Source organism: Micropterus dolomieu, linkage group LG19 (assembly GCF_021292245.1).
Source record: "Micropterus dolomieu isolate WLL.071019.BEF.003 ecotype Adirondacks linkage group LG19, ASM2129224v1, whole genome shotgun sequence".
In the NCBI taxonomy this organism is placed as follows: Eukaryota; Metazoa; Chordata; class Actinopteri; order Centrarchiformes; family Centrarchidae; genus Micropterus; species Micropterus dolomieu.
Window position 1 is genome coordinate 15,410,606 of NC_060168.1, and position 27,636 is coordinate 15,438,241.

Genomic DNA, 27,636 nt, shown 5'->3' on the forward strand with positions numbered 1-27,636 from the left:
GGAAAAACTAGTCCAAGCATTTGTTACTTCTTGGATGGAATTTTGAAATTCTTTATCAGGCTGCTCGAATAAGTCAATTAAGCTTCTCTGCACTGGCTCCCTATAAAATCCAGAATAGTATTTAAAATCCTTCTGCTCACCTACAAAGCTCTTAATGGTCAGGCACCATCTTATCTTAAAGAGCTCATAGTACCTTACTACCTCACCAGAGCACTGCGCTCCCAGAAGGCAGGGTTACTTGTGGTTGCTAGAGTCTCCAAAAGTGGAATAGGCGCTCTTTTCTTCTCCTCTCCCTCTCCATCTTTCTTACCCATTAATGCATGTAACTAACTAGACTGCTGCCCTCTCCCGTAGTTTTGTGCTTTCTCGTCTCTCTCCTCTCCTACTTTCACTTTCAGCAGGTATTTCTGCATCCGGAGCTGTGGGAACTGGATATGTGGTTGCAAGCCACCTACTTTCCCCATGTTCCTTCGACACGCGTTGCCACAGTTATTATTAATAGTTCTATTATTAGTAGTAGTAGCAGTAGTTGTAGTAGTAGTAGTAGTAGTATTACTGCCTGTTAAAAGGAAGTGTTTCTCTGCCACTGTCACCAAGTGCTTGTTTATGTTGGGAATTAATGTGGTGGGTGTCTGTAAATAATATTACAAAGAGTATGGTCTACACTTGCTCTGTCTGAAAAGTGCAGTGAGATAACTTCTGTTCTGAATTGTTGCAATATAAATAAAATTTAACTGAACAGTTGATTAGTTTTAGGATTTTTTTATAGCAGATTTAAAAGTGCAAAAAACAGATGCTGGCAGAGAAGGGCAGCTAGATGAAGCCGTTGAATTCACATGATTCATAAAAGATTCACGCTTCCAGTATTACTATGATAATACACATTTATTGTCACATTTACAACATATAAAATGGCACATATAAAAAATACATTTGTAAACGTTAAGAAAAGCTTTGGTACCATAGCTTGTGATACAGTGATCTTGTGCATTTAAAATTGCTACAGAATATTACTATGTGTTGTTTTAAATGGACTAAGTATTGAAAGTTGAAACACTGTGTAAGTGAATGTTATCGAATGAAACAGAAGACTAAAAGCATAATATTTACATGTACGCATACGGCTATCTAGGTTCCTTGAGTACAGTAGCCCTTCATATCGGCAAGCGACAATAGCTGCAAGACAACGCTGTCAGTCTATATACAAAGGCACTCGTGTGTGCCATCTTGTGCTCAGGCAGTGATACGCTGTATTTATTATTTCCACTTGTAGGAGTCACCTGTCATCACAGAAACTGATTTACCATTACAGGCACATATTTAAGTATTATCTTGTTATATGTATTATCTCTGTCTTTATGAGAGTATATTTATATCCTCATTATGACTAACCCATTTTTCTAAATAAAGTGCAAATCTGGCACAGAACTATAACAAGCCACTATAAGCCTCAGACTAAGGATTCAAAATTCACATATGACATATACATTTCATATAATTCTCAGGAAACAAAGAAGTGGAAATCTTCATGTGGCATGTAGCTATAAACAAATGATCTCTCTTAGTAAAACAGTGCATGTAGAATCTCTGGATATCATGTCCTTGGAATGACATTTTTACAAATATAATGCAGCGAACACAGCCACTCGTACTTCAGGTAAGGAAAAAAAAAGCAACATAAAGTTTGAACCCAATAACTGATGTTCCACGGCTGCTCGTGGTTTAGGACATAATGCTATATTAATTTTTCTTTTTATTTCATACTTGTTTTGGCAATGTAAATATTTGTTTCCAATGCCAATCTGAATTTGAATATTGTTCTTGTTTGGACAGTATTTTGTTTTCATGTGTGTATTTGTTTATGGTTTTTTTTATTGTTGTGTTAATTACCTTGTGTTTTTAAAACAAATAAAATTGTTTGTAAAAACATCCACTAAACATTTCTAAACATCCACACTGGTCATTAACACTAAAGAGGGGACAAAATAGTAACAGCCAAAAATTAACATATGGCTAAATGTGTCCAACTAAAAAAGCACATATCTCATAAGGCCTCACAAGTCTCTGGCTACAATGGAAAATACATCTTTACTTAGTGTAAACTGAATCCATGTGAGAGTGAGGAGAGTACCGTATTTATTTTATGGAAAGCTTCTTATGAATGACTGGATCGTAACATAATGCTTATTATTTCTAACCATTTTGTAGTTTCAGAGGTAATAAGTTCGATACAAAAGCTCAAAGAAGGGCAAAACTTTTTGAGTGCTTAGTGGAGATACAAAGATTGCCTTCTCAGTTTCAATGTTGCTACATTCTAGTTTAGTCACGTTCCCTTTTTCAGGCATGTTAAAAAAAAATCTCAGAAAAGGGCTCTGTTCTCTCAGGGTTCTGTATGTAGCTACAGGAAGCTGTCTTCTACCTCGGGCGTCCTGGAGGAGCACAGCAGAGCGTCTCTCTCGCTGGTCTCCTCCACCCTGTCCTCTTCTGGAAGAGTGTCGGCCGTGTCCTGCGACATGGAGTCCGTCTCCTCCTCCAGAGCCAGAGAGCTGAGGGCAGGAAAGCAAAACACAACTTCACACTGTGCACTCCATCATGTACGAGCCATAGAAAGACACACCATATAGTCAGTATTTATTAATGTCTCTTGGGACTGATCCTGTCATTATCCCTCTTTTTTTTCATCTCCCTTCCAGCAACCACAAGTCATTTTTAACTCACAAATTAAACTAATTATCCATTTTTAGAACATTTAAAGACATTATGCATCTTCTGCTTCATACGTTTGGCCTTTCAGTATTTCTAAGAGAAAAGTATTTCCAATGCAGCTTGTATAGAGACATGTTGAGTACTCCCTTTGTACCTCTGGCACACACACATGCACTAAATTACTGGGACAAATCAATTTACTGGATGTTTTTTCTCTTAGTAATCAATTACACAGATAGTACTTCTTACTTTGTTGGGATGTTAAGCAGCATCTAGCTAACATCCAAAATTAAGTTTAAGTTGGCCTACTGGAAGTGATATAACTGAAAGCAAATGTTTTACCTCTGGAAGGCCATAAACAGGGCTGCATTTTTCTCATTATTTTCATTGTCGATTAATCTGCCAATTATTTTCTCACTTATATGAGTAATTGTTTGGTTTATAAAATGTCAGGAAAAATGTCTTTAACTTGCTTATTTTGTACGACTGTGAGTCTAAAACCCAAGCATACTCTGCAGATTGCAAACGGGCTAATAACCTTTCCCCTCACCCTCCTGTTCCAAGTGTGTAGAAGAAACACAAAAGGCCCACTCCAGACCCAGCGCGTGGTTTGTCTGTTCTGGGCTACTGTAGAAACATGGCAGTGCAACATGGCAGACGATTCTTATTTTCAGGTGCACTAATGAAAACAAACTTATATTTTATAGTTTGGTTATATCATCCTTTAGGATGATGAAACCAAAGAATGTTTAGTCGATTACCAAAATAACTGCTGATTAACTTTCTGTCAATCTGATTATTAATTAATTGTTTCAGCTCTGGCAATAACTTTACATTGTTTAAAGAAAATGTGAAGGATGTCTGTTGAATGACTGATTGGCACACATAGTGGAGGTTTCTTATTTTGTTTTAAGATGCTGCCTGATGTGTCCATGAGATCCTCACTGACATCAGTCTGTGGATCTGGACCAACAGTGTGTCTGTTATTTGTCTAATAAGGAGGCCAAAGACCTCTAACCCAAACCACAATCTTAAAGGTACAATCTATGAGCCAAATGTCAACAAAAGACTTGCCCCACTGCCAAAACTCAAAACACAGAGTTGGAATGTGCTATCACTCCCAAACCCATCAATGGGTATTTTAAGACACACTAATACTGAACAGCTTTGATTAGATGTGTAAATGTATCTGGATGTTGTATGGTCAAACATTTATTTGGCTTTTTAAGCCAACTTTGCTTGGCTGCATGTTTATATAGGCTATAAAAACATGTCTCCAATTCGGCCTCCACAATACAGTTATTGTCTCCAGCTCAACATCTGGATGAGTGGGTGTGTGGTGGAAAAAAAACTCAGATCTTGTTAAATAAATACATCCTCATCTTTCTTGCAACCCCAGCATTTGGCACACATCTGCAGCATCTTCTTCAGCGGTTCTATACCTTGCAGGGCTTCCTGACGGCACGTCAGTGAAAATGTCCTCCGGCTTGGGATCTGGGATGGGAATGATGTATTCGTTGTATGAAGTTATGATTTCTTGTGTATCCGCCTCTTGTCGGAATTCTCCGGGGCTCGGGCTCTGGTTGTAGGGGTCCGGGGGGACGTAGAGGGTGACGGGGTATGGGGAGCCAAATGCTGGGTTAGCAATTGGAAAAGGTGAGGAGAGTCTGGGTTTGGTGCGGGCGACTGCCGGGTGGTCGCTCTTCAGGAAGTTGTCATTGACTTGGTTGTATCTCTGTTGTCAGGAGACAATAGTTTGATTATTTGAGCAACGAGGGATCAATTAATCAACAGTTTGGGAGCTTCAGTTTGCTGAGTGAAGATATGAGACACTGAGCACCAAAGATTTTACATCACAGCTACTTTAAGAACCAGAGAGGAATGAAAGTGGAGGACAGTGTTTCTATTATGTGTATTATGTGTAACTGTTTTCAGAACTGAACCTGCACAGTCATTTACTGAGTGGATTTATCTTTATCAATGCAACAGAAAAGCAAAAAAATGTTTGTATACCTAATTGTACATTATCTAGTGTTGCCTTTTTTAATTTTTGAAAGTGAACTTTGTCCAACATATCTGTACCCAAATTCCCAGATTTACATATGTTTTTATTGATTTGTATTTTTTAACATGTATACATCTGCGTTGTGTATACTGGACTGTAGCTACATAACTTTACTATATTTAAACATTATGAAAAACTAAAAGCTTGTTATCTAACAACAGTGTCATAGGCAAGCAGCATCAAGCAAAAGTGGAATAAGTGCTTAGATCCTTTATTTATGTATAAGCAGTAGTACAACAGTAAAAATATTCTCTTAAAAGCAAAAACATTAGAGTTTTTACTTTTACAATAATTATCAGCAAAATATACCTAAAGTATTGATGAAAAAGTAAAAGTACTTGTTATGTAGTATTATACTATTACTTAAATCATAATATTGGATTATTATTACTAATGCATTAATGTGCAAGAAGCATTTTTAGGTGAAGCTACTAGCGTTTATAAAGGATATATTTATAGTGGAGCTTCCCTGTCGAGAAGTTTAATCCATAAAAATGCTTTTTATCTTATTTGATTATATGTTTTGTATGAAATATCTGAACCTGCAAAGTAACGTACAGGTACCTCAAAACTGTACTGAGTTAATGTGACAGACATATATACATGGTTCAGCAGCTAAATTATTACCAAGCAGCCACTAGGGGGCAGACAGGCTGACTGTGAGCAGATGAATTAATGAACTCGTAGATAACCTCACCCAAGAATAAAATAAGACTTGCAGATCAGGGATTTGTGGTATAGGGTCCAAGCTCACTGTTTAATGCAGCATCAATAAATAAATGAATACAAATTTATTAAATAAAGTACCTTTTTATAGCTGTCTGTCAGCATATTCCCCACACTGTGGACCAGAAAGGAGAAATCGGGCCTCTTCTCGAACTTCTCGTCCCAGCACTTTTTCATGATCTCATAGCTGCAATATAAACAACATCAAATGAATTAATTTCAGTAAAGTTCTCTCTGTAGAGGTGACATGAATGTCAAGATTACAGTGGGACTCACACTTCATCAGAGGCATGGGCGGGTTTTGCCATTCGATAGCCTCTCTTCAAAGCGCTGTAGAACAACTCGTTCATGGGCAAATCAGGGTAAGGGGTTCCTCCTGCAGAAAGCATTTCCAATAACAGAAGTCATGCACAGGCTAGAAAGCTAAACTTGATCTAAATTAAACAAGAACAAACCATAAATCTGAAGTCATGCACACTCTAAAATATGTCCTAATCAGCAAGACATTTTGTTAACCTACCAGACATTTGACATGTGAAATTAATGTCATGTATTTTCTGAGAAAAACACACTGAATCACATTTCTTGTGCAAATAAGTAGTTATTTTGATCCACATAAGGAAAATTAATGTGAAAAGTCTAATGAATGTCAGATTCAGACTGGGAAGCACAGAGAATCTTTGGTTATCTCTTACAGAGCCTGGATTGTGAGTTTGTTTTCCACCACTCGAGCTTATGCTGTGTATGCAATAAACTGTCTCCTTTGTTTTCATAGTTGTTTCATAAAATCGTGGGAAGAGGGTTTTGAGAGAGAAAAAAGAAGAACAAACAACTCACAATACCCTGAGCAAGGAAATGATGATTTTAAAGCTTGACTGTGCCTATAAAGATTAAGACCTCATATGAACCTTCAAACAAACTTGTATGTACTTGCAATCAGGCTTGAAATTTGAAGTTTGCCATCGATTTGCACATACACACAACATTTGCTGCCATTTTGGACACTGAGAAACCTGTTTTTCCAGGATTGTTAGTGTGACTGCAAGATTTAACGATGAGTTAAACAGCTAAAACTGGTAACAGTATGACCCATTTGCAAATAAAGATAAATCCCTTTTATGTGTGTCCCAGTTTTATATGTGTGTTTGGACTGACCCAGTGTGAAAATCTCCCAAAGAAGAATGCCGTATGACCACACGTCGCTCAGGGTGGTGTACAAATTATGGAAAATACTTTCTGGTGCCATCCACTTCAGGGGAAGGAAGGTCTGAACGAAAGAAAACAAAAACACTCCATGTGAAGAGCTATTTTGAAACATCACACCTTCAACCGGGTTAAAAGAGTCTCTTAGGACCTTATTTGCAGTATGTTATTTAGATGACTGCTATTTCATTTTGGTAAATAATATCCATTACATTACTTTCATGTAATGCATGCAAATGTACATGTACATTCAAGTGTATGCAAACTAAATAGGAACAAGAGCCAGATGTCAAAAATTAAAAATGCCTTTCAGGTGTATAGGTTCTGTTTGTTTTTTTATAGATGTTCTGTGCAATGATTTCGCCACTTACGCTGCCTTTAGAGATGTAGTTGGAATCATGCATGATGTCTCTGGCCAGGCCAAAGTCACAGATCTTCACCAGTTTGCCTTCACAGATCAACACATTCCTGGCAGCAAGGTCACGATGGACACACTGTGGTGGAATAAAATGAAATAAAATAGCTGTTTTTACACTTCAGGTTTTATGCAGATTAAACAAACAATATTTAAAGTGTTAATTAGTGAGCTTTAGAGGTGCTGGTAGGTGGCTTTTGTTATTGTCAGACCAAGCCAGGTTTGCCTTTTTCCCCTTGTTTCCAGTCTCTATGCTATGCTAAGCTAACTCCTATTCTACTCCTATTCGGAGTACAGGCATGAGTGGTATTGATCTTCTCTTCTAAATCTCAGTCAGAAAGTTAATTATTTCCCAAAATGTGAAACTGTTCATTTACATTTAAACAACTATTCATAATATCTTACATTCTTAGAGGCGAGGAACTCCATCCCCTTTGCTACTTGGTAGCTGAAGCCCAAAAGATCGTCATAGGTGAGAGTGGGAGAGTCACCGATGGCCAGTTCCAATCCGCCGCCACCTGAACACGATTACAAGGTGAGACGACAAACGTAAGAAGAAGAGAAGGTGAGGAGCGTCTCAAGAATGAAGACATTGTCTTGTCGTTTGGGGAAACTCCAGCTGTCCTGTGACTGCATGGGCTGAGATGAAGCTCATGCCCTTCATATGCTGTGACATTTGTCCATATATTCTCTCCAGTCTTTGATCCCTAAGCAAATTGCATTCCTTGATTTATGAGTCTGAAACAATTAATGTGTTCATGAATTGCACTATTTCAAGTTTGTGTTAAAAATAGCACTTTTTACAGATCATACAGCTGGACAGCAGACATACACGGTTGGTCTCGCCTCATACTGTACTGCTATCTCATTCTGCTTTGTTTCCTGTGATCAGTGTGCTGAATTCGTCACACTTGTTTTCATTTACAACTCTGGAAAATGAATTATTGTCAACTGGAGAGTCTACAGTCTTACAACATCAACACAGACACACACATGGGCTCAAATCAAACCTTGTTCCTGATAGATGTCCTGCTGGTAGGGAGACTCGTATGGGGAGGGCTGGATGTCAGCGTACTTTATGCTGTCTATCTGCTCCTGCATGGGTACGTAGATGGAGGGCTCATCTTTACTCATGTCCATGTATCCTCCATCGCTCTCACTTCCAAAGGACACATAGCTGGTGGGATACATGAAGCATGAAAAGATGCAATGTACTAAACTGACCTAAATACACCTTTATTCGTGGTTCCTCATCATATCAAACGTTACATCTCTTGGTATGTGACAGCAGAAATTTCAATTAAGGAACCCCCCGTTATATTATATTACACACAATGCTCCTTTGTGCAGGGATTTTGTGCATTTTGTTTGTTCATCTCACCCTTTCCTCTGGCTGAGTGGGGTGCTTCCTCTAGAGATGAGACAGCCATCGTCTTGGTTCTTCTCAGCGTAGTACTGCAGGAGGGTGTGCTTGTTCCTGTGCAGATAATCCACCAGGTCACCGTAGCGACAGTACTCAGTCACCAGATAGAGAGGGCCTGATTGGCGGAAGAAGAAAAGTTGGAAAATTTGGGATATGGGACACTAATAAACATTAATTTCACTATAGGCCGGGCACCCTTACTTTTCACACAAATATACACAAAAAGTCATTTATTAAGCTAACTTAAGTTAGTTAAATGGGAGTCCTTTATAATAACATTAATTTCATGATTTTTATTTATTACTCGATAATTAATTACTCAATAATTAATTTTATACACTTGAATAATATTGTATAAGGTAAGTTATTCAATAATATTTATGACATGTTCATATATAAATTATTTATTTCAATATTATTAAGGCAATGCATTTTTTTGTCTTTGTAGAAAATATGTCAATAATTTCCTTTAAAAAAGCTATTATTTGTGAATTTTTAAACTATGCATGATTGAAGTAAACATTATGTGTTTTGCTGCTGAAACTGACTACATTATTACATAACTGTGATTAATAAATAAACAAATAATAAATGGTTTAAATCATACATAGGTGTGCATCAGCAGCTATCTCTTGCTCAATGAAATTAAGAAAAACGTGCGCATTTTTATCACATGTAAAATGTAATTGTATCTATTTACATCATGAACTGATCATATAGAATACAGACTATGAGCTTTTTTCAACAAAATCAACTACCACTATTTTGTGTAAAGTAAATGAAAATCTATAAAATTCTGAAAAAGTACTATATACTTTTTTTTGTTGTTGTTAAAGAAAAAAATTTGGCAACATTCTGTTGATTCAAGTACTCATCTCATTAGTCACGGGACAGATTGGACAGAGATGAACCTCAGCGGGAGGTCACAAGTTGCATTTTCTTCCTTAAAAGGGTATTGATGTGTCATAGCATTTTTTCCTTTAGAGAACATTTTAATGGAAAATGTGTTTTGTGAGTTCACAGACAAAGAAGGGAGACAAGCAACCAATATCTATGAACCCCCACATGTTGCCTTTGCAAAGAAAGGTTTGGTTGGCGGTTCCCTTTAAGTTTCCCATGAAGAAAATGCACACCACTGATCAGGTGCTGTTAATGCCTAAACTAGCATAGCACTGGTTCACAAAGGAGGCTCACCATGTTTGGTGCAAGCTCCTAGCAAGTTCACAATGTTGAGATGAGGACCCAGGTGACTCATGATCTTCAACTCTGACATCAGAGCCTGAGTCTCACTCCTCCTGGCTGTAGCTGGATGGAGAGAGAGAGGGAGGGAGAGAGAGAGAGAGAAAAAAAGAGGTAGCTAGGTGTGAGAACAGGGTGAACAAAACATACTGAGATCAGAACACATTGCATCCTTGCCAAACTGCTCAATGACCCGTTGGCTGAAACTCGAACCAGGCTGGCAACCAAACAAAAGCTCAGCAGGCTGCTGCTCTCTCTGAGCTCGCAGGAATATGGCTCTGCTGTCACAATATTTGACAGCTATACGCAGGGGACTTGAAAGTGACTCGCACATGGCTTACTGCAGTGTTTTTATATTATATGTCTTACATTTCAGCATTTTCACGGCCACTTTTGTGCTGGACTGGGAATGAGTGAGACCATACGCGGTTGCCTCGACCACCCTGCCAAAAGCTCCTGATCCAAGAGTGCGACCTGAAACACAAAGAAAGTCTCAGTGGGACAGAGTGTGAACGAAGCACATGGTAGACCTGAAAAGGAAGGGAGAACCTCTCTTTTCATTTAAATTTTAATGTGAACAAACCTCTTTGGTATCTTGTTATTCCTTGGACAGTGAGATTAGAAACTTGCTTGAGGAGGTTTTTAACAGATGGTCCAGATTACTTTCATGAGCAGAGGTCTAGCCATGGAAGGTCTGAGTAAGCTTGGGAAGCTTCCTGTTTGTAAGGAGCAGCTGACTACCACCAACACATCATCAAAAACAAAAGCGCTTTAAAAACGGGGTGGGATTACGGCCAAGAAGACAAGTTTAACAAACCTCACTTATATTCTCGCTTGTATTCTAGCCTCGACTTTGCCCAGACGACCCAAACCACCCACAGCACTAAAGTCACCTGGTGATAGTTACATACTCACTTGTTTGGTCTTGGCTGAGCAACAAGCAGACCATTCACAAAAAGTCTGTTTAGTCGGATATTAACTAGTGCAATGGACACATTTTTAAGTGCAACAGAAAAACTGCAACACATTTCTTTTTTAGCTCCACAACACAGGAGGGCCAAGAGCAATAAAAATAAGCAATATAAACAATAAAGGAATAATAATTCAATAAGCAATCATAAATGTGTCAAATTAAATACAAATTAACCAAAGCAGTAACTAAAATTATTACATTTTTAACAGTAATTTAATACATAAATAATATAATATATAATAATATATTATATATATATATATTTATATTCATCTATTTCATGCATACAAATGCAGGGTGCCATGTAAATAATAAGAAAGTTGCCAAAAGGAAACCAAATAGTGAATTAAAATAAATTACCACTTTTAATTTGCTTTAAGTATTCATTATTATTAATCTAGATTTATATACCTTTAATTATGTATATTTTTAAAGACCTATTACTTTACTTTATTACCTGAGCCTCAGTATTTGAAATTACAAGAAAGTATTTGAAATGTATATGTTTTTTTATTTACACCTCAAACTGGCTTTATTTTTGACTTGGTGAAATGTATACAATGGCAGCACATCAAAGTCAAGGCAAGTCCATTTGTACGCATCAAGTGTCTCTTCGGGCTTCACAGGCCCCATATCAGCATCAGTTTTCTCTCCTGTCCCTGTTTGCCTGAGGACTCACCCAGCACCAGGTTGTCTCGTGGCATTTCCCAGGCCAGGTTGTAGGGCAGGTGGATGGGGTCCACATAGATGTACTCATGTCCATCCTGGCTCACAGACTCTATCACCTTCCATCTGATCTCATAGCGAGGTTTCTGAGAACACAGAGAAAGAAAAAAAACACACACAAAGAAACACACATGAAAACAGAAGCACCAAAAAAAGCACCATACTTTGTATTTCCACATGACGTGTGAAGAGCAACTCTCTGATTGGTGAATTTGTTACTTTGTTTCTCACCTTCCTCCATACAGCGATGAGGATGATGATAGACATGATGATGATGGCCACTAAGGCCAGAACAGCAGCCAACACTGCCACCTGGGAGAACAGTGCTGCAACAGGAAAAATGACGCAGAGCATTAGCCTGGATGAAGTTAAGGTTGGGAATATTTAACCAAGTTGTCTTAATTTCATTTATATAGCCTGATATCACAAACCACAATTTTATCTCCAGGGGCTTTACAATCTGTACAACAACACCATCTATCCTTAGACCCCCTATATTTATAGCTTAAGTACAAACAGACAAATCTTGTCCTGTCTAACTGTTTGGTGTTCTGTGTCTGTAAAATATAAACTTTTCAAACATAAATCTTGTTGTTTTTTTCTAGACCCCCATGAGTTTGTTTAGTAGTAGTAGTTTAGTAAAGTGATATACTGTTAATTTACACAGTTAAAAGAGTAAACATGGACATGGCACAAGTGACACTGAAATATAAAAAACACTAAATTTGGATTCTTCACAGACACCTACTGCTGGACACCAGTTTGACGTCTCTTCTGTCGATGAGTCCTGCTTGGTTGCTGGTCTCACAGCGAACTGTGACCTGCTGGGGCTTGTGGAAGGTCACCTGGCTCTGCACCTGGCTTATTTTACGAGTCTCACTGTAGCTGACGTTGGTCTGGATGCTCAGCACCTCCGGTTCTGGTATCAGCGGCTGCCACAAAGCTGTCTGGTTGCTGCACCTGCAGCAGGACGTGAGATCAGTGGGTGGAAACACTTAAGTTGCTGCAGTGCAGAGTCAAAAGGAATCAAAGTCGATGCACAAGTAAGTCAAATAAATTTCTGTGAATGGTCAGCCCCCTAGTGTTCATTGTGTGACAGTTCAGTGATGAATGGGTGGTGGTGTGACTTACTTGAGCATGCTGTCACAGCTGTACCACTGTACGGTCGGGGTTGGGACCCCCTCAGCTACACAGGTCACTAAGTGTCTCTTCCCAGGGAGGTGCTGGTCAGTCAGGTCTTTAATCTGAGAGGGAACTACACACAGGAGGTGCAGCAACCATAACTCATTACTAACTTGGATACAAAGAAAGTATGTCCTTGATTTTCATATGCAAAAACATTACTTTTAAATTGTCTGTGCTTCATATCCAGGCCTGTGGGTTAAGAACTAAACGTCAACAAGAGCACCCTGTATACTGTGATGATTTTAAGTTTCTTAAAATAGCCTCTTACCATGGACCTCCAGGTCAAATGTCACTTCCTTTGTGTCATCTCCATTTGTAACAAGGACGGTGTAGAGGCCCTTCTGTTCCGTCCTTACCCTCACCAAAGTGAGAATAGTTACATACCTGAGGTAGAAGATGTATGGACAAAAGGTGAGAAAAATGAATAAAATTTGACTCTTCACTGCTCTTTTCCTCCAATATATATTCTCTACAGGCTGCATGTCATGCTTTTCATCAGACACAAAATTAATTGTGGTCTTTGTCTCTATGCATTAAGAACCATATAAAGTAAGGGGACGTATTTCCACAGGGAATGCAAACTCATTTCAAGATTTATTTCCAGAGAACTCAATGGGATGTTTAGGAAAATAAGCACCCCGGCCTTTTCCTTTTAGGTTTACCCTCCAACTAAGACATCTCCCCTCATCACAATATAAACTTCCTAATAAGCTTTCAATTGCATTTTACACAATTGGATCAAAAATACGGAGGGAGAATACATCATAAAAGAATATGGGCTGTCTTAAAAGGAAATGTTTGGCTGTTCTCATCTGCAAAGCTGAAAATCTTCCTTTTTAGGGGTTAAGAGCTCTTTAAGAGGAAACCCCTCTTCTGACCACAGCTTAAAACGCTTCATAATAAACAATATTGTCTGCTGATGACCGGCTACCATGAACTCACAATACAGTGGACTGGAGATTTATTTGTTTATTATCTTTGTATCTATGAGTTTTTCCCTATTAACTGTGTAATCATATATTTTTTTATAGTTTGTTTTGTTGATATGATGTGTTTACTGACTGGTCGGGTGCATGGGAGTGCCTGGACAATGTGGTTGTCATTATGTGCTAAAGTTAACTATAAAAAATATAGTCATATCAGGTATTTTTCTTTCTTTTTTATTTGTGCGCTTGGTGGTGTTTCTCCATGTTTCAATTGAGCACACAGATGATATTTCACAACATGCATGTTGCCAAAAAAATGTGAAATCATGCTCCTGCAATTAAAACATTGTTTGGGGGTTTTTTTTCTGAAAGAGATGTGTGAGTTGTGACAGGTATCTTGTGTTTATGGCTCCTGTGTGATGAATGATGGAGTACTGCCCTCTAGAGAGTATTGTGTTTCTCTCTGCGGAGGCCTTATCTGGTGATGACTGACAAGAGCTGGACGCCTCTGGAGGCGGTCACCCTAACACGGTCTTTAAATGTATCAAAAGTATATTACTTTATGGTATGTAAGGCATTTTTAAGGTTAAAGAACAGCTGAAGAGTCTAGTTGGATGTCTTACCCAATTTCATGCTCTTGTCTGGTTGTGATGGTTTTGTCCCCCTTGATGGTGGTGCCATCTTTGCTCCAGTGGACCTGAGGGGGAGGGTAGGCTTCAATTTTCACCCTGAGCTCCACGTTCTCTTGCAGCTTGGCTGAAATGTTTTGTTGCTGAGCAGGAGTCACAACTACGAAGCCTCGCTCTGTAGAAAAAAAGTGATATCAGCAACATAATGTGAAATGTCATATACTTGATCTTCTGCACAAAATGTATCTTATGTCTTTAAGTAAATGTGTCTTATATTAACCATGCATTCATACACTTATTCTTGCTAGGTGTCTTGATGCAAGTCTTAATTCAATAACAATTTTTGTAATTGCGGGAACTGACAAATAATCATATTTAAATTTGATATTTCAAACTTGTTAGCAAACAATTGCAAACATTTACACATGTACAAGACACTTAGCAACATTAGCATTCATTTGTTTATGTATATTATTCGCTTTCTTTAAGCTCTGTTTTGTTCTCCACCAACTCCTGAGAAAAACTGTTTGGCTCTTTAGCTGTTAAATTCTGGAAGGCCGGAAAAAACTAAACAATTAGCTAAAATATGCTATATATATATATAAAAATATATATAATTGGTTATATTTATGTTAGTTCACTGAACAGGAGGCTAGAGACGGTATAATATGCTTCTGCTGTTCCTTGCTGAATGTCTGTGGTCAGACACTATCTGTCTTTTCCACTGAGATGTCCAGAAAGCCCTACTAAACTGTCCTGGTCTCCATGGAGCATGGCGGTTCAAGTTATTCAAGGATTTTATAAACATAACACACCTCGCTGCAGATAGAATAAGCAGTGACTGTCAAGAGGGAATGAGAAAGAAAAAATTCAGTGTGATGAACCCTGCTTTTATTGGCTCTCAAGTTGCTGCTTGCAAGATCACATATCTATACATGCTGGACTTACTGTATGGTAATAATTGAAGTCAAAACTCAGTTACACAAATATTTCTTGTGTAACTGCATGAGTTTATTCCCAAAAGTCTAAATATAGAGTTGCTGTAGCTCCTGGTTTGAAGCTCTGTTTTTCAAGGTACCACTCAGGGCATCCACACCATGACAATGGTTTATTTCACACTTTGAACAGAAATAAATAAAAGACTTAATTTCCTTTAAAAGAAGCACCTCGCTCACCTTGACTTGCAAACGTTTACATAATAAGCAGTCTTCTCTCTGTCAGTAAAACACAATAATAATCTGTCCAGCATCAGTTTGTTTTAGTTCTGGTTGTGTGAAAGTGTGTGTGTGTGGGTTACTCTAACCGAGCACAGTGATGTTGACGCTGGCAGAGGCAGTCTGGTCTTGGACACTCTCGAGGACATGGCAGTCGTAGCCTCCGCTGTGGGCCACCGTGGCATGAGGGTAGATCAGGTAGGAGCGCATGCTTGTTGGGGACAGGACGTCTGTCAGCGGCTTGACCTGAACAACCATGAAGGGAGAGGCAAATGATGAGGATGTGACATTTTATCATCATGGTGTATATGTGCTATTGCTATCTGCTATCACATGACAGAATCACCCATAAAAAATTAGGTAAAGCTGCCTCCTTAAGAAACAAGAAAAAATATCAGAATCAGTCAACAAAGCTAAACTTCTCTCTGGAGATAGTCTTCTTCATCTTCATAATGATCCAGAACTTAAGAAGAACCAAGTGTTAAAATATCAACACCACATGTTATGAGAAGAACTGACACAGAGGGATAAAATTGAGGTGTGTCTCTATCTGGGCTCAGTCATGAGGCCTGAGAGTGATCACAGAGGGAAAGCGGAACAAAAGCGCTTGTTCTGCTCCACTCCTACTCACCTCGCTGTTGGGCATATTCCAGGAAAAATAAACTAGCTCCACTCCGTGCACTGTGCAGTTTACTGTCAGCGGTTCACCCTGCTTCAGGACGGTCTTAGACGCATTGATGTAGGCGTCGATGGCCTCTGGGACTGAGATGGGAAGGGAGAGGATGAGGGAGAGGAGGAAGAGGTGGTGATAATGTGATTCATCAAAACAATATATAGAAAAGTCTCCTTCACTGCTAATCAATCACATAATTGAACAGATATAAACCCTGAAATTAATATATTTTTATCTCATCAGTACAAGTCAGAACTGAACTTAGCAACTGGCTTCTGTAGTTTCATCTCAGCAAACAGAAACTTCTGTTTGTTCAAGCCAAACTCTTTAACCTGAACACCTACCGAAAATGCTGACGACGCAGAAGCCCTGAGACTCTTTCACCTCCCCGTTCAGCTCTCCACGACACACGTAGGTTCTGTCCTCCAGCTGTGCTTTGTACCCCTCGCTAGGAACATAAAGCCCCTTGATGGGCTGATCGGTGTCCCTCTCATACAGGGTGACAATGATGTTGGGATTGGTGACCACGCAGGGGACGGTGCTTTCCTCACTGGTCTTCGTCACCATGCCATGGGAGCTCTCTATGAACCATACATCAGGGTCTGCAGGCAGAAAGAGGACTCATTTGTTTAATTGTGGATCAATTATACAGTTCCGTATGACATACCAACAAAACATTTTTCTATACAAATTTTTTTTTCAAATTATCTAATACTTATTTTTCTGTTTTCCAAGATCTTCGTGCAGTTGTGCATTGCATTGTTGGACAATAATGTGCATTAACAGCACACCCAAAAATCTGTATGTTTTCAGCAGTTTTTTAGTATGCATACTGAATTTTCTGTGTTTTTTTATTTTGTTACTTTACCGATGTGAGCACAATTTTTTGTTGCTGCTTTATGAATGAGATAGCCGTTATGACACTAAACAGTTAAATTATAGGAGAACAAACCAGACCTCACCTGGGACAAAAATAGCTACCTCCTTAGTTTCTCCAGTGAGTCGATCGATACACTGATACACCCCTGTGTGCTTCCAGCTCAAGTTCCACAGGGTCAAAATACTGGAAGTGACGCTGCTTTGCATGATTTTGTAGTTCTGACCACCATTTTGAACTTGTTCCACTTGGAGGATTGACACATCGTCCCTCTTGAACACCCAGGTGGTCTCCTCTGAGCCAGAGCAGGTGAGGTTGAGGGAAGAGCCCTCAGCCAGGACGAGCTCTTTGTCATCAGGTGAGAGCTCCAGGCACCACAACTCAGTGCAGAAATACAGGAGAGCTACAGTTGGTAAAGCAAGGGAAAAGGTCAGGTTGGCGGTCAAAGAGAAGGGTGCAAGGGGTCAAAGGTTAAATCAACAATACATGCCAGATCCTGTTCTATCTCGAAATGATGAAGGATATGAGTTGCCTGGAGTGGATAAGTGGGAGGATAATGATGCCTCAGTCAGTGACAGATGTATTTAAAGTGACAGAGGTCAGGCTGAATGCATCAGTTGACAACAAGGCATTGTGTTACCTTACAGGCTGCAGCTAATAAATAATACAAAAAGATACCCTATTGACATCATTACTGTATATACACTTAATTAAACCTTTTGAAATGACCGCTCCTCTCGGTAAGCATGACATAAAATAGTCCACCTACGCTTGGCATCATGCTCTTCGGTTTCCTGCAAAAACAGCTGTGTCTTTTTTTGTGTTTAGCGAAATTGAGTCCTCACCAGTAACGGTGACTGTCAGATGGAGCGTGGATGCCGTCACCCTCCTCATGGTGGAAGCCTTCAATGCGCTCAGTTCTGCAAACAAACAGAAGGGATAACAACTCTGATTAAACTTAACTTGGCCTCAACAACATTGCCTCAGCCAATATTTGTGACAATATTAGATACAGATCATTCTGTCCACAAAACATTTAATAAAATTCAGAAATTAACAAAACAGCAGGTAAATGTAGTTTTAGTTTTTTAGTTCATTCAATTTAAATACAGCACCACACCAATTAACATCACTCCATAAAGCTTCATATCATGATGGACTGAATCCTCATGAGTTCCAGCGGGTCAGGTTAACCAAGAATGGACATAAATTCACAAACAAAGAAAATAAAAATTATGGTCTACTCATACTAAAGGAAACACACAAAAAGTATTTAGTTTGTTATCAAGCTGCTTTCTTGAATGGTTTCTGGCCAGCACACACAGTCTGAGGTGCAGATGCAGCGCACTCTGGAGGTATTTGATGCCTCGCTGCACCAGGACAGAGCGACAATGTCTGGCTCTTTTTGTTCCAGGTTCACCAGCATTCTGCCCACTAACAAACGGGTCACTGTGTGCAGTTTTGCAACACACTCACTGGCAACAATGCTGCGTCCAAGCTATTCTAGAGCCGTGCTGAGCCATTAATTGGTTCTGGTGTAAACAAAAGTAAAAATGAGGGCATTCACATAAGCTGCTGACACAGGAGCACACTAAGGATTTTGCAATACTAATGGGATATCATGTTGTACACAAACATGATATCAATATCCTAGAATACATTTAAGAGCTAGAGGGTGACTAATACTGAGTGTGCCAATGCAGACTAATGCTTAGTGTGCCATCCTCAGCATTAACTACTGTTAGCCAGTTTCACTGCAAAGTAAGACGGCAGATTGAGTAGCGGAGGAAAGGTTTGTTATTATGTTTTGGATGGGGGTTAGGGCCAGCAGCACACAGACGTCTGGAAACAGTTAAGGATGGATCACAGGCCTGTACGCAAGAGGGTGGGAAAGAGGGAGAGGGCGGAAGAGCGAGGCTTGGGAAGAGCGAGGGTGGAGGAGGAAGAGAAGGGGGGGAGTCAGTGGAAAAATTGTGAAATGCATCTTGAGAAATCTTACCCCATTGAACATTTTTACTTGATAGTGCAATCCAATTTTACAATCTCTATTTTAAGAACCTGGACTATCTTCATGTATTATGTAATAGAACACGTGTTTAGATTACACCTCTCCAACTTATCTGAAAATTTTTATTTATCATTTGAACATTTCTGGCAACACCACCTCAACGCTGTATCTATGAAAGTGTATCAAAGTTACAGATTTCTTTTAATGGCTATATTTTCATATAGAGGAGATAAAGGATTTAATCAGTTTGGGAATGGTGGTGAGGTAGAAGAAGGCAGTTACTTAAACCAGATACACGTTGTCTCTCTAGATTTACTGCCTTAGGCACTTCCGCTCCCAAAACGAAAACCTCTTGAGTTGCTCAAAAAACATGACTGGTCCATTTCCTCCCGGCCTCCTGGTTCTAATAAAAAGGGGCAAAGGAGAGACTGACAGAGAGCAAGAGACAGAGAGAGAAACTTTTTTCCCCCTTGTGTTGTAGTTCATACATATGCGGAAATGCACACATTCTTAGTGGTACATAATGCATGCTACATGTGCTAAAACACACACACAGGCACTTGCTGCATTACACTCAAACCCACCCCCCCTTACGAACAGATCTCTCCCCCCTTTTCCTTTTTGTCACTCGTGTCTGTGTACAGTTCATGTTCCCACAGTACTTCTCTTAAACTTTCCCAGGACCACTGATACACTTGGGACCCTGCTGGTCGTGACGGCGGGAGCGGGGGGTCACCTTATCCCTGGGGGCCCCAGCAGCCAGCAGCGAGGGACTGTCCACTGAGGAAGCCATACATCAGCACTTAGGAGTAGCACTAACCTCAGTGTCAGTGATGAGGACTTTTGAGCGACAACAGCCAAACACGGCGACGCCAAAGGAATGTGTCGCTTGGCAGCATTAAGACTAACAAATCTTATTGTGACTGGCTGCTGATGTTATTTTTTCACTAAAACAAGCCAAAAAGCTACATTAGGGCTATAGCAGCATCTGAATCTACATCTGAGATCAAACAGCAGAAAACATTCTTTGCTGAATAAGACTCTCAGTGTGTTCACATCTAATTTTGGGGTCTTTGAAAAAGGACGGAAAAATAATGTTTGGCTACTGCAACACGATGAGGTTTGATGTTGACTGATGGGCAGTGGGGAACACCTTCCAGAAGGAATATGACCCTCAAGATAGGATGTGCTGACTAGGATCAGAGGGCCAATGGGAGCCTGAAGACTGAACACTATGGTGAAATTAATCCAAGATTTAAGAACATGCAACAGTAACATCAAAGTCGTAGTCATGGCGTGATGTGACGCTTAAGGGGAGTTTTAAACACTGTTGAAAACATAGTTGTTTTTGTGCTCATCTCTGTCCTGTGCACGAAAGGGAACATACAATACTATGAAGTGTTAAAAGGGTCAGGACACTAATGAATCTGCCAAGAAAGTTTGGCAGCATTTCAAAGAGTTTGTTTCCCACTTAATAAAAACACTTAGTAGTAGTTTGACCCCTAAAACACAAAGTAGCTCTTTGTTTGAACCACAGAGGCACCAGAGTGGTGCTTGAGACAATTTACAGTAAGAAACATCCACAATATCCACAAGTCAACTCAAGTCAAGTGGTTCTCAGTCTGAGGATGAGGTCTTGTAGCGGGTCTTAAAGAGATGATTGAAAGGAACTGAAAAACATTTGTATAACACATATGTTTATTGTTGTCTTTTTAATCTTTGAAATGGGATACTCCATTCCCGCAATGATCATGGAGGTCTGAAAAAAAAACAGTGTTTATGTAAGTGATGGCACAGTAATCACCATGATGGATAAACTGTTATCCCACTGTATGAGTTTTCCCACAGATGCTGGGAATTTGGTGGCTGATTGACCCTTCCCTAGTTTTCATAAACAACCCTGCTACACTCAAAGTGTCACCAGCTAATGAGGAAGAATGCTAAAATGGACCTCAGCGGGATGCAGGCAGCCCACGCACTGCCCCACAGCTGCCTGTAATCCCCACTTCTGGGATTATCTATATATACCATAGCTGCGTGTTTTATTTAAACATCTGGCAGTGATGAAGCAGTCCTGGATGAGGTGGGAACTGCTTTGCGAACCACATTTGCAGTCAACTGTTTGCTTGAGTGTGTCCCAAGGGGGGAAAGGTTTCACTTAAAAAAAGGAGGGGGCAAATTGTAATGTGTAACAAAAGAGAGAAAGATGTCCAAAAAACCTCCCAAAGTGCAGCTGGAGAGCTCTCACTTCCTGCATGGGGAAATTTTCTGGCCTTGTGTGGGTGTGAGGCAGTGATGCATCAATGACACAGCAGAGCACCACAACCACTAACCAAATACTCCTGGAGACACGCCACAATGAGAAGAGGACAAACTGCACAAAACGAAACTTCTACAAAGAGAAACAACTGCCTTAAATAACAAGCTGCACAGAAAAGATGTAAACTCACAATCAGAAATGTGGAAAAACAAGTACAAAGAGCAAAGAAGGAGAAAAAAACAAACAGAAAAAAACAATCAACATACAAAAACAGAGCAATTAGACCAATGACAAAGCATGAAAAACCACTGACACACCGCAGTGATACTGGACACAACACCAGACAGTGGAACAGACAGCAAAGGGAGCACGCAGACATCCATCCACCCATCCATCCATCGTCAACCGCTTATCCTGCGTACAGGGTCGCGGGGCACGCAGACACACAAAACACAATTTATAGGAAACACTACATCAAAGCACAGAGTGGGACAGCAGAGGGAGCGCATACAGTCTTACATCACAGTGATGTTTACTCGCTGAAGTGTACAGGAAGCTGTGATCTGCAAAACAAACATCTCCAATTTCACGGCCACTTCACTCCAATGCAAACAATTATAGCTCAGATAAGACTGACAATGAACTATCACTGACATTTAACACTTTATTAGGACATGTACTAAATCATGTGGCGAGAATAGCTGAATAAATGAACACCTCATATTCGTCTTTTTTTCCTTTGTGGAAGGATGTCATGTTTTCTCGACATATCTCTGAACAGCAGGACTTGGGAGAGCTCTGTAGGAAAAAAATGACCCAGCGTGTCATGTGCCTTGGACAGACCCAAGATGCACTGCTCCCACCCCAGGTGGCCTCACTGTCCCCCAACGTGACACAATACACATACTGTACGTTACCAACTGCAGACTCATGACTATAAGGCGGTTTCAGCTGCGATAGCACACATGTCATCAGCATGCTGTCGGAATATGTGAGGTACTGAGAGCAGGCAATGCTTAAGTGTGCTGTTTGCTTATGGAGACTGTGTTGGAGCCTTAAATGCTCTGTAAGACCTTAGGGGAGCTTCATAGTAAGGTGATAATTCTCTGTGGTTTTCCATTACACATTGTCATTTGATCTATTGTTAATATAAAGATATTGATTGTAGTAGCTAAATGAAAACCTCTGATGCTCTCACTTCTGACAGTCTCAGTCAATGGAAATATACAAATCACCATCGTAGAAATGCCCCACATTTTCTACAATCCAGAAACGTGTCTGTCGTAATAGTTTGGACAAATGCTGAGTATGTGAGTATGCAGTACAAATTGAGGCTCAAAAGAGGTCTTAAAGTTTAGTAATAGTTGGGGACTTGGCTCCCTTACAGTAGACTGAGCCCCAACAAGAAGTTGCTGTTACACAGCTGGACACGGGGCTTTGAAAACCTCTGTATCAGCCAAAAAACAGCTTGCATCCTGTAATTTTAGAGCTTGAAGCAGCACTATAGCCATCTCAAGTTTTCTTTATCTGATTCTGGTCATTCTCAAAAAATCTCCCTCTGGTTTTATTCAGTTCAGCATTAGGATACAGTGACTGCGAGTGGTCTTGCCTCAGAAACCAAAGTGGCTCTGTACTCATGCTGAGGCAACACATGTTTGGGAAACTGCGGATTTTGGTTTGCTCCCTTTCAAACAGAGTTGTAAATGCTGTTTTGTAGTGGCGGTGGGGGATGTAAAGGGCTTCTGGGTAAAACTGATAGTTGCAGAATTGTAGACTTAGATGTGGCTAGTGTTTGATATCAGTTTAATGATCTGATTTTCTACTCATTTGGGAGCCTAAATGAAAGGAAAATGTTTAAGATTTCAAAAACTAAAGCAGCTGTTGTCACTGAAGTCATGTAAATTTTTCTCATTTTCTTGGGCAGTTAATCTTTGGCTTACTACCAGTTAGGCTGTAATTTTGTGTGTGTGCTTTGTCCCAGTCCCAGCCAATTCAAACTGTTTGTGCTCACAGGGAATACAGGGATATCAGATATATTTGCTAGCATAAGCAGCATCACATCCACCTACGTTTTTCTTCTGAGACCTCCCCACCGTCTGCACGCCGTTACCATCATTTATCCTGCACACCGGCCGTCCCTCGAACACGAGTCCCCCACCCAGCCCGGTGAGAAATGGAGGACGCCTACACACACTTGCAGTCCCTCCACTCTTACACACCCACGCCCACCTCAAAGAGAAACAGAAACAGCTGAATACAATTAGGCCTGACTGCCTTTAAATTCCACTCACTTCCCTATATGCAATAATGTTGAAAGGATGTGGAGTAAAAAAAAAGAGAAAGAGTGACAGAGAAGCATCAATTTGGGGTGATCATTTATACTACTTATGCAATTTGCTGGCAAATTTTGATTTTATGTGTCAATTTTGACAATTATGGCAAAACAATCTTGGAATAGCTCTTTGGGGTATCTCTTTCTATGCATGAGTAGACAAACCAAGAGACATCAAAAAAAGTCTCCATTTTCCACTGTGTGGAATATTCTTATCTTATAAAAGCAGCAGATGGTTTTCCTTTGTCCTCCACTGCACTGTATCACCAATCACCAGCATGTTTTTGTTGGACTGAGGACAGCACAAACTCCAGAGTCGCGCTTTAAAAGAATCTAAAACTTCCTGAAAATCTGTATTTTTGTTCTGCAGTACATTCAGAAAGGATATTGTGATTTCTTTCTGATGTTATACCCATACAGGGGTGGAAGAAGACACAACCTTTACTTGAGTAAAGGTAGTAATACCACAGTGTAAAAACAGCCTTGCATTAAAAATTATACTTAAATTTTGGACAGCTTATCTCTTATGTGTTTGAAAATTACGCCTTTCTTTGCATTTTAAGGCTGATTTCCTTCAGAAAGTGTGGTATTAACTCAAAAAGAAACATTTCCTCCAGGAGTCATCCTGTAAGAGTGCTCTCTTATTGCAGATGAGATGCAGCTGTCTGTCAGCTCTGCGTGAGTGGGTGGGAGGGAGAGAAGAAGGGAACGAGGGGGGGGAGGCCAGATGGACGGGCAGCCGTACAGGATGCTGTATCGCAGCACCACTTAGTGCTCTTCATTAAAGCTATTTGACTCAAATAAAGTACAGCATTAAGGAAACAGTGACCTATAGAAGGACATGAAACAAAAGCTCAGTTCAAAAGTAAGCATGATGACTTATGAATCAGCCAGTTCAAGTAAGCGACCACCAGCAAGTCAGAGTCTGCTAGATTTAAATATAAAACAAGATGAACTGAGCAAGTGTAAGAATAATCATGTGATGAGATGTCGGAGTGCTCTACATTACTTTCAAAACTCAAAACTTCATCCGGATCTAAACAACGTCACACTGGTTTTCAGGGCACAATTGCTGAGCAGCTGTGCGTTCAGGTCACGGAGGATAAATCACAAGAGGACAGAATGGGATCAATGTGCAAAACTTTCTGCTGAGCTCAAACTGTTACATATCGGCACATGTGAGCCGAATCAGACCCCTGGCATGTTTTCTGCATGGTCATAATGTGAAGCACATTTTCTCGCAGCGGCTGGTATGCGGTGAGCCCAGAGAGCCAGGAAACAGCTGATGACGAAGGATTAGGTCTGGGCCAGGGGAATGGAGCCGACTGGGCCGTGCTGCATTGGGGGGCCAGGGAGAAGAGCTGTGCTGCAACACATACCAGCAGCCTGACGCACAGGGAGAGAAATCCCCACTGGTCGGGAGGCAAATGAAACTTCACTATGTTTTACAAATCCAAGCTATAAAGATTTGTATCTTTATAGTATGAGTATCTTTACTGTTTTTAAATTGCTGTGAAACGTTTAGCAAGAGACATCCAGCTGAACTATGATATGAATGCAATACTGTCTAATACTGTTGATGGTAAAAGTATGAAATGCATGCAATTTGCCAACAGCTCATCTGCAACAACAGTACGAGACAATGCCTGGACCAAAATATCCACAGAGCAGATCAAGACTTCAAAAGGACACTCCTAACTGTAGAGGAGGAGAGCAGCAGACACAAAACACATGCCAACATTGTTTACAACTTGTGCTAATTCAGATGCCCCCCCATATCAAAAAGGTCATCAGTGTACAGAAGATGTGCAGTTAACCAACCAAACAACTAAACAGCCGCACATAACAGGGAAGTGGGAAGGCTTTCAGGTGCAAAACATATGGCGGATTAGAGTGAAGAGACATGCATGTCACATGTGTGTCAGCCATGAAATAGCTCACATTGCTATAATGTAACTCATTCCAGGTACTAAAACCCTCTGTGATGAATCTGCAGAGATGATTCAACAGATTGTTTATGTCTGCTCCACTGTGCGTACCTCAGGCGAGACCGAATCACAGCTTTGTGAGGGGTTTACATTTAAAAAGGTTGACCAAGGTATTAAGTTATACATTCAAGCTGGCGTGTGTTATCACTAAAAGGAGATCCATCCACAGTTACAGAGGATGCTGGTGACGGTGACTGATGCCAGGTCTGATATCACTGCACCGCCGCTGCTTTTCAATGAGCTTCTCCATGTAGCTATGCAGAGAAGATTGATTCTCTTAGGGCCATTCACAGGGGAGGAAAGAGACTGATGGTTTAGCTGTGAGGACCGTCAGTTCACTCAGGGTGACCGAAGAGGGATGTATAAACAAGCCCTTTAGCGGTGAAGCACAAAGTAGAGCACATACAAACAGCCTGTGCTGTAAAGCCTAGTGTGTGTGACCCTGGGATACCTTGTCAAACGTACCCTCGCGGTGAGAGGACAAACATTGTTAAAATGTGAAGAGTGAAAAGGTGTCTGTGTACAGAGATGCGAGCCATCACCATGTTGATGTTTGAACAGGCTTGCTCACGTTCTTTCACATTGAAAGTCCTGGTGTGTACACATTTAAGTATGGGGGTGACAAATACCACCAACATAGACACATTCTCACAAACTAGCAACAACATCACACAACAACAAAAAGTGTTACAACCAGATTTTTCTTGTCTTCTGGTATTAAATCGGATTACTTTGCCATTTTAAATCACAGGAAGTCATATGATCCAACAATCCAGTGTTGTAAAGATGAGATGCATCCTCTCTGTGATAGACAGCTATATAATTAAATCTGTCACAGTGAATTTTCACCCCTTTGTACAATACATCTTCATTTCTGCCAACAGCTGCCAAGCAGCCATGACTAAAAGTAAAATTCCTGACAGAGAAGTAAGACTCCTTACCTTCAGACTGATCCTGGAAACAGACAAGTCTTCCCTCTCTGTCCGAGGAGGTTGCCGGCCAGCAGTCGGTCTCCTCCTTCTGAAATCAGAGGAGAGATTTCCAGCTGGTTCTCTCTACAGGAGATGCTGCCTCAGATGTATAGATCCCTCAGATCCTCAGAGTCTGAGGTTAATCTCTGCTGTCCCAGGAGCCCGCTGGAGGAGGTACTGCTCTGAGCCCTCGCTGTTTGTTTAGTCAAATCACAGCACCACGGGTGTCTCCTCTCCTCTCTCACACTCTGAAACAGCCTGCCCTACCGCTCCCAAAGAGTGCTGTAAGTTTAAAAAGAAGTGTTCCCAGTGGAGACATGCGCACACACATAGACACTGCTGCCCTGACAGATTCACACAGAGGAGGGAGTCAGTGGTCCGGCCCTGTTGAAGCCAGAGTAAGAGTGAGTTGGAGAAGTAGAGCAGGGAGGGAAATGTGAGGGGGGAGTTGAGCAACAAGCAGTAGAGGGAAGTTTTAAAAAAGGGATGAACAGAGACAGAGAAAAGAACAGAGAGAGAAAACTTCAAAATACAGACGAGCTCTGCTTGTTGTTCTTCGGTAGATGCTGAGAGGTCCCGAGCTGGAGTGATTTGTTTATGAATGGAGTGGCGAGCAACTGGAGGTGAGCTGAGACTGTCTCTATTGGCAACAGCAATCTGGGCCGCATCTAACCCCTCCATAAAACAACAAACACAATAAAATGGAAGAGAAAGAGTGAGAGTGTGAGTGAGAGGTCCAAGCGGGAAGAAAAAAAAACAGGTTTTGGCAGAGCTCACGTTGGCCTGCTTTGGAAACAAACAGAAGTCTCAGTTTCTAAGGAAAATAACTTCACTTAGCTAATCTGCTGCTAGAATCAGGTGTGAAAGTGGTTAGACACATATGACACATATGATTGAGTGAACCCATTTTTATTACATTGTGCTTCTTCTTGTCTGTTTAAAAAAATTTTTCCTTTCTTTTTACATTCATCCCACATAAAATAACTCAACACCTCCCTCCATCCCCCCCCCCCCCCCCCCCCCCCCCCCCCCCCCCCCCCCCCCCCCCCCCCCCCCCCCCCCCCCCCCCCCCCCCCCCCCCCCCCCCCCCCCCCCCC

The 27,636-nt window shown here is 40.6% G+C and overlaps 1 protein-coding gene across 2 annotated transcripts; it reads right to left on the bottom strand.

Annotated features, from left to right (window-relative positions):
* Positions 1–866: 866 nt before the first annotated feature.
* On the bottom strand, positions 867–26,943 carry pdgfrb (platelet-derived growth factor receptor, beta polypeptide). 2 transcript variants are annotated; one of them, XM_046030919.1, is made up of 23 exons: positions 26,510–26,942; positions 17,826–17,900; positions 17,066–17,383; positions 16,448–16,705; positions 16,062–16,192; positions 15,520–15,676; positions 14,211–14,391; positions 12,930–13,045; positions 12,608–12,731; positions 12,225–12,436; positions 11,708–11,802; positions 11,430–11,562; positions 10,147–10,251; positions 9,733–9,843; positions 8,497–8,653; positions 8,126–8,292; positions 7,521–7,633; positions 7,072–7,194; positions 6,653–6,764; positions 5,774–5,873; positions 5,579–5,684; positions 4,149–4,441; positions 2,246–2,546 (listed from the first exon to the last, which is right to left on the bottom strand). In XM_046030919.1, exons 2-23 carry the CDS (start codon positions 17,872–17,874, stop codon positions 2,399–2,401), a joined length of 3,309 nt encoding a protein of 1,102 aa, XP_045886875.1. In that variant the 5' UTR covers positions 17,875–17,900; positions 26,510–26,942; the 3' UTR covers positions 2,246–2,398. The 2 variants fall into 2 exon arrangements, with proteins under 2 accessions (XP_045886877.1, XP_045886875.1); XM_046030921.1 differs by lacking the exon at positions 4,149–4,441 and having other exon boundaries at positions 867–2,546; positions 26,510–26,943.
* Positions 26,944–27,636: the final 693 nt, after the last annotated feature.

Bases quoted from the DNA above. Each gene is read 5' to 3' on its own strand.
- pdgfrb (XM_046030919.1), bottom strand. From the start codon at position 17,874: ATGAGGAGGGTGACGGCATCCACGCTCCATCTGACAGTCACCGTTACT. The intron at 16,193-16,447 runs GTAGGTGTTCAG...TTCCCATCTCAG, and splicing joins CTGCGTCGTCAGCATTTTCG to TCCCAGAGGCCATCGACGCC. The intron at 5,874-6,652 runs GTCAGTCCAAAC...TGCTTTCTGCAG, and splicing joins TTGGGAGATTTTCACACTGG to GAGGAACCCCTTACCCTGAT.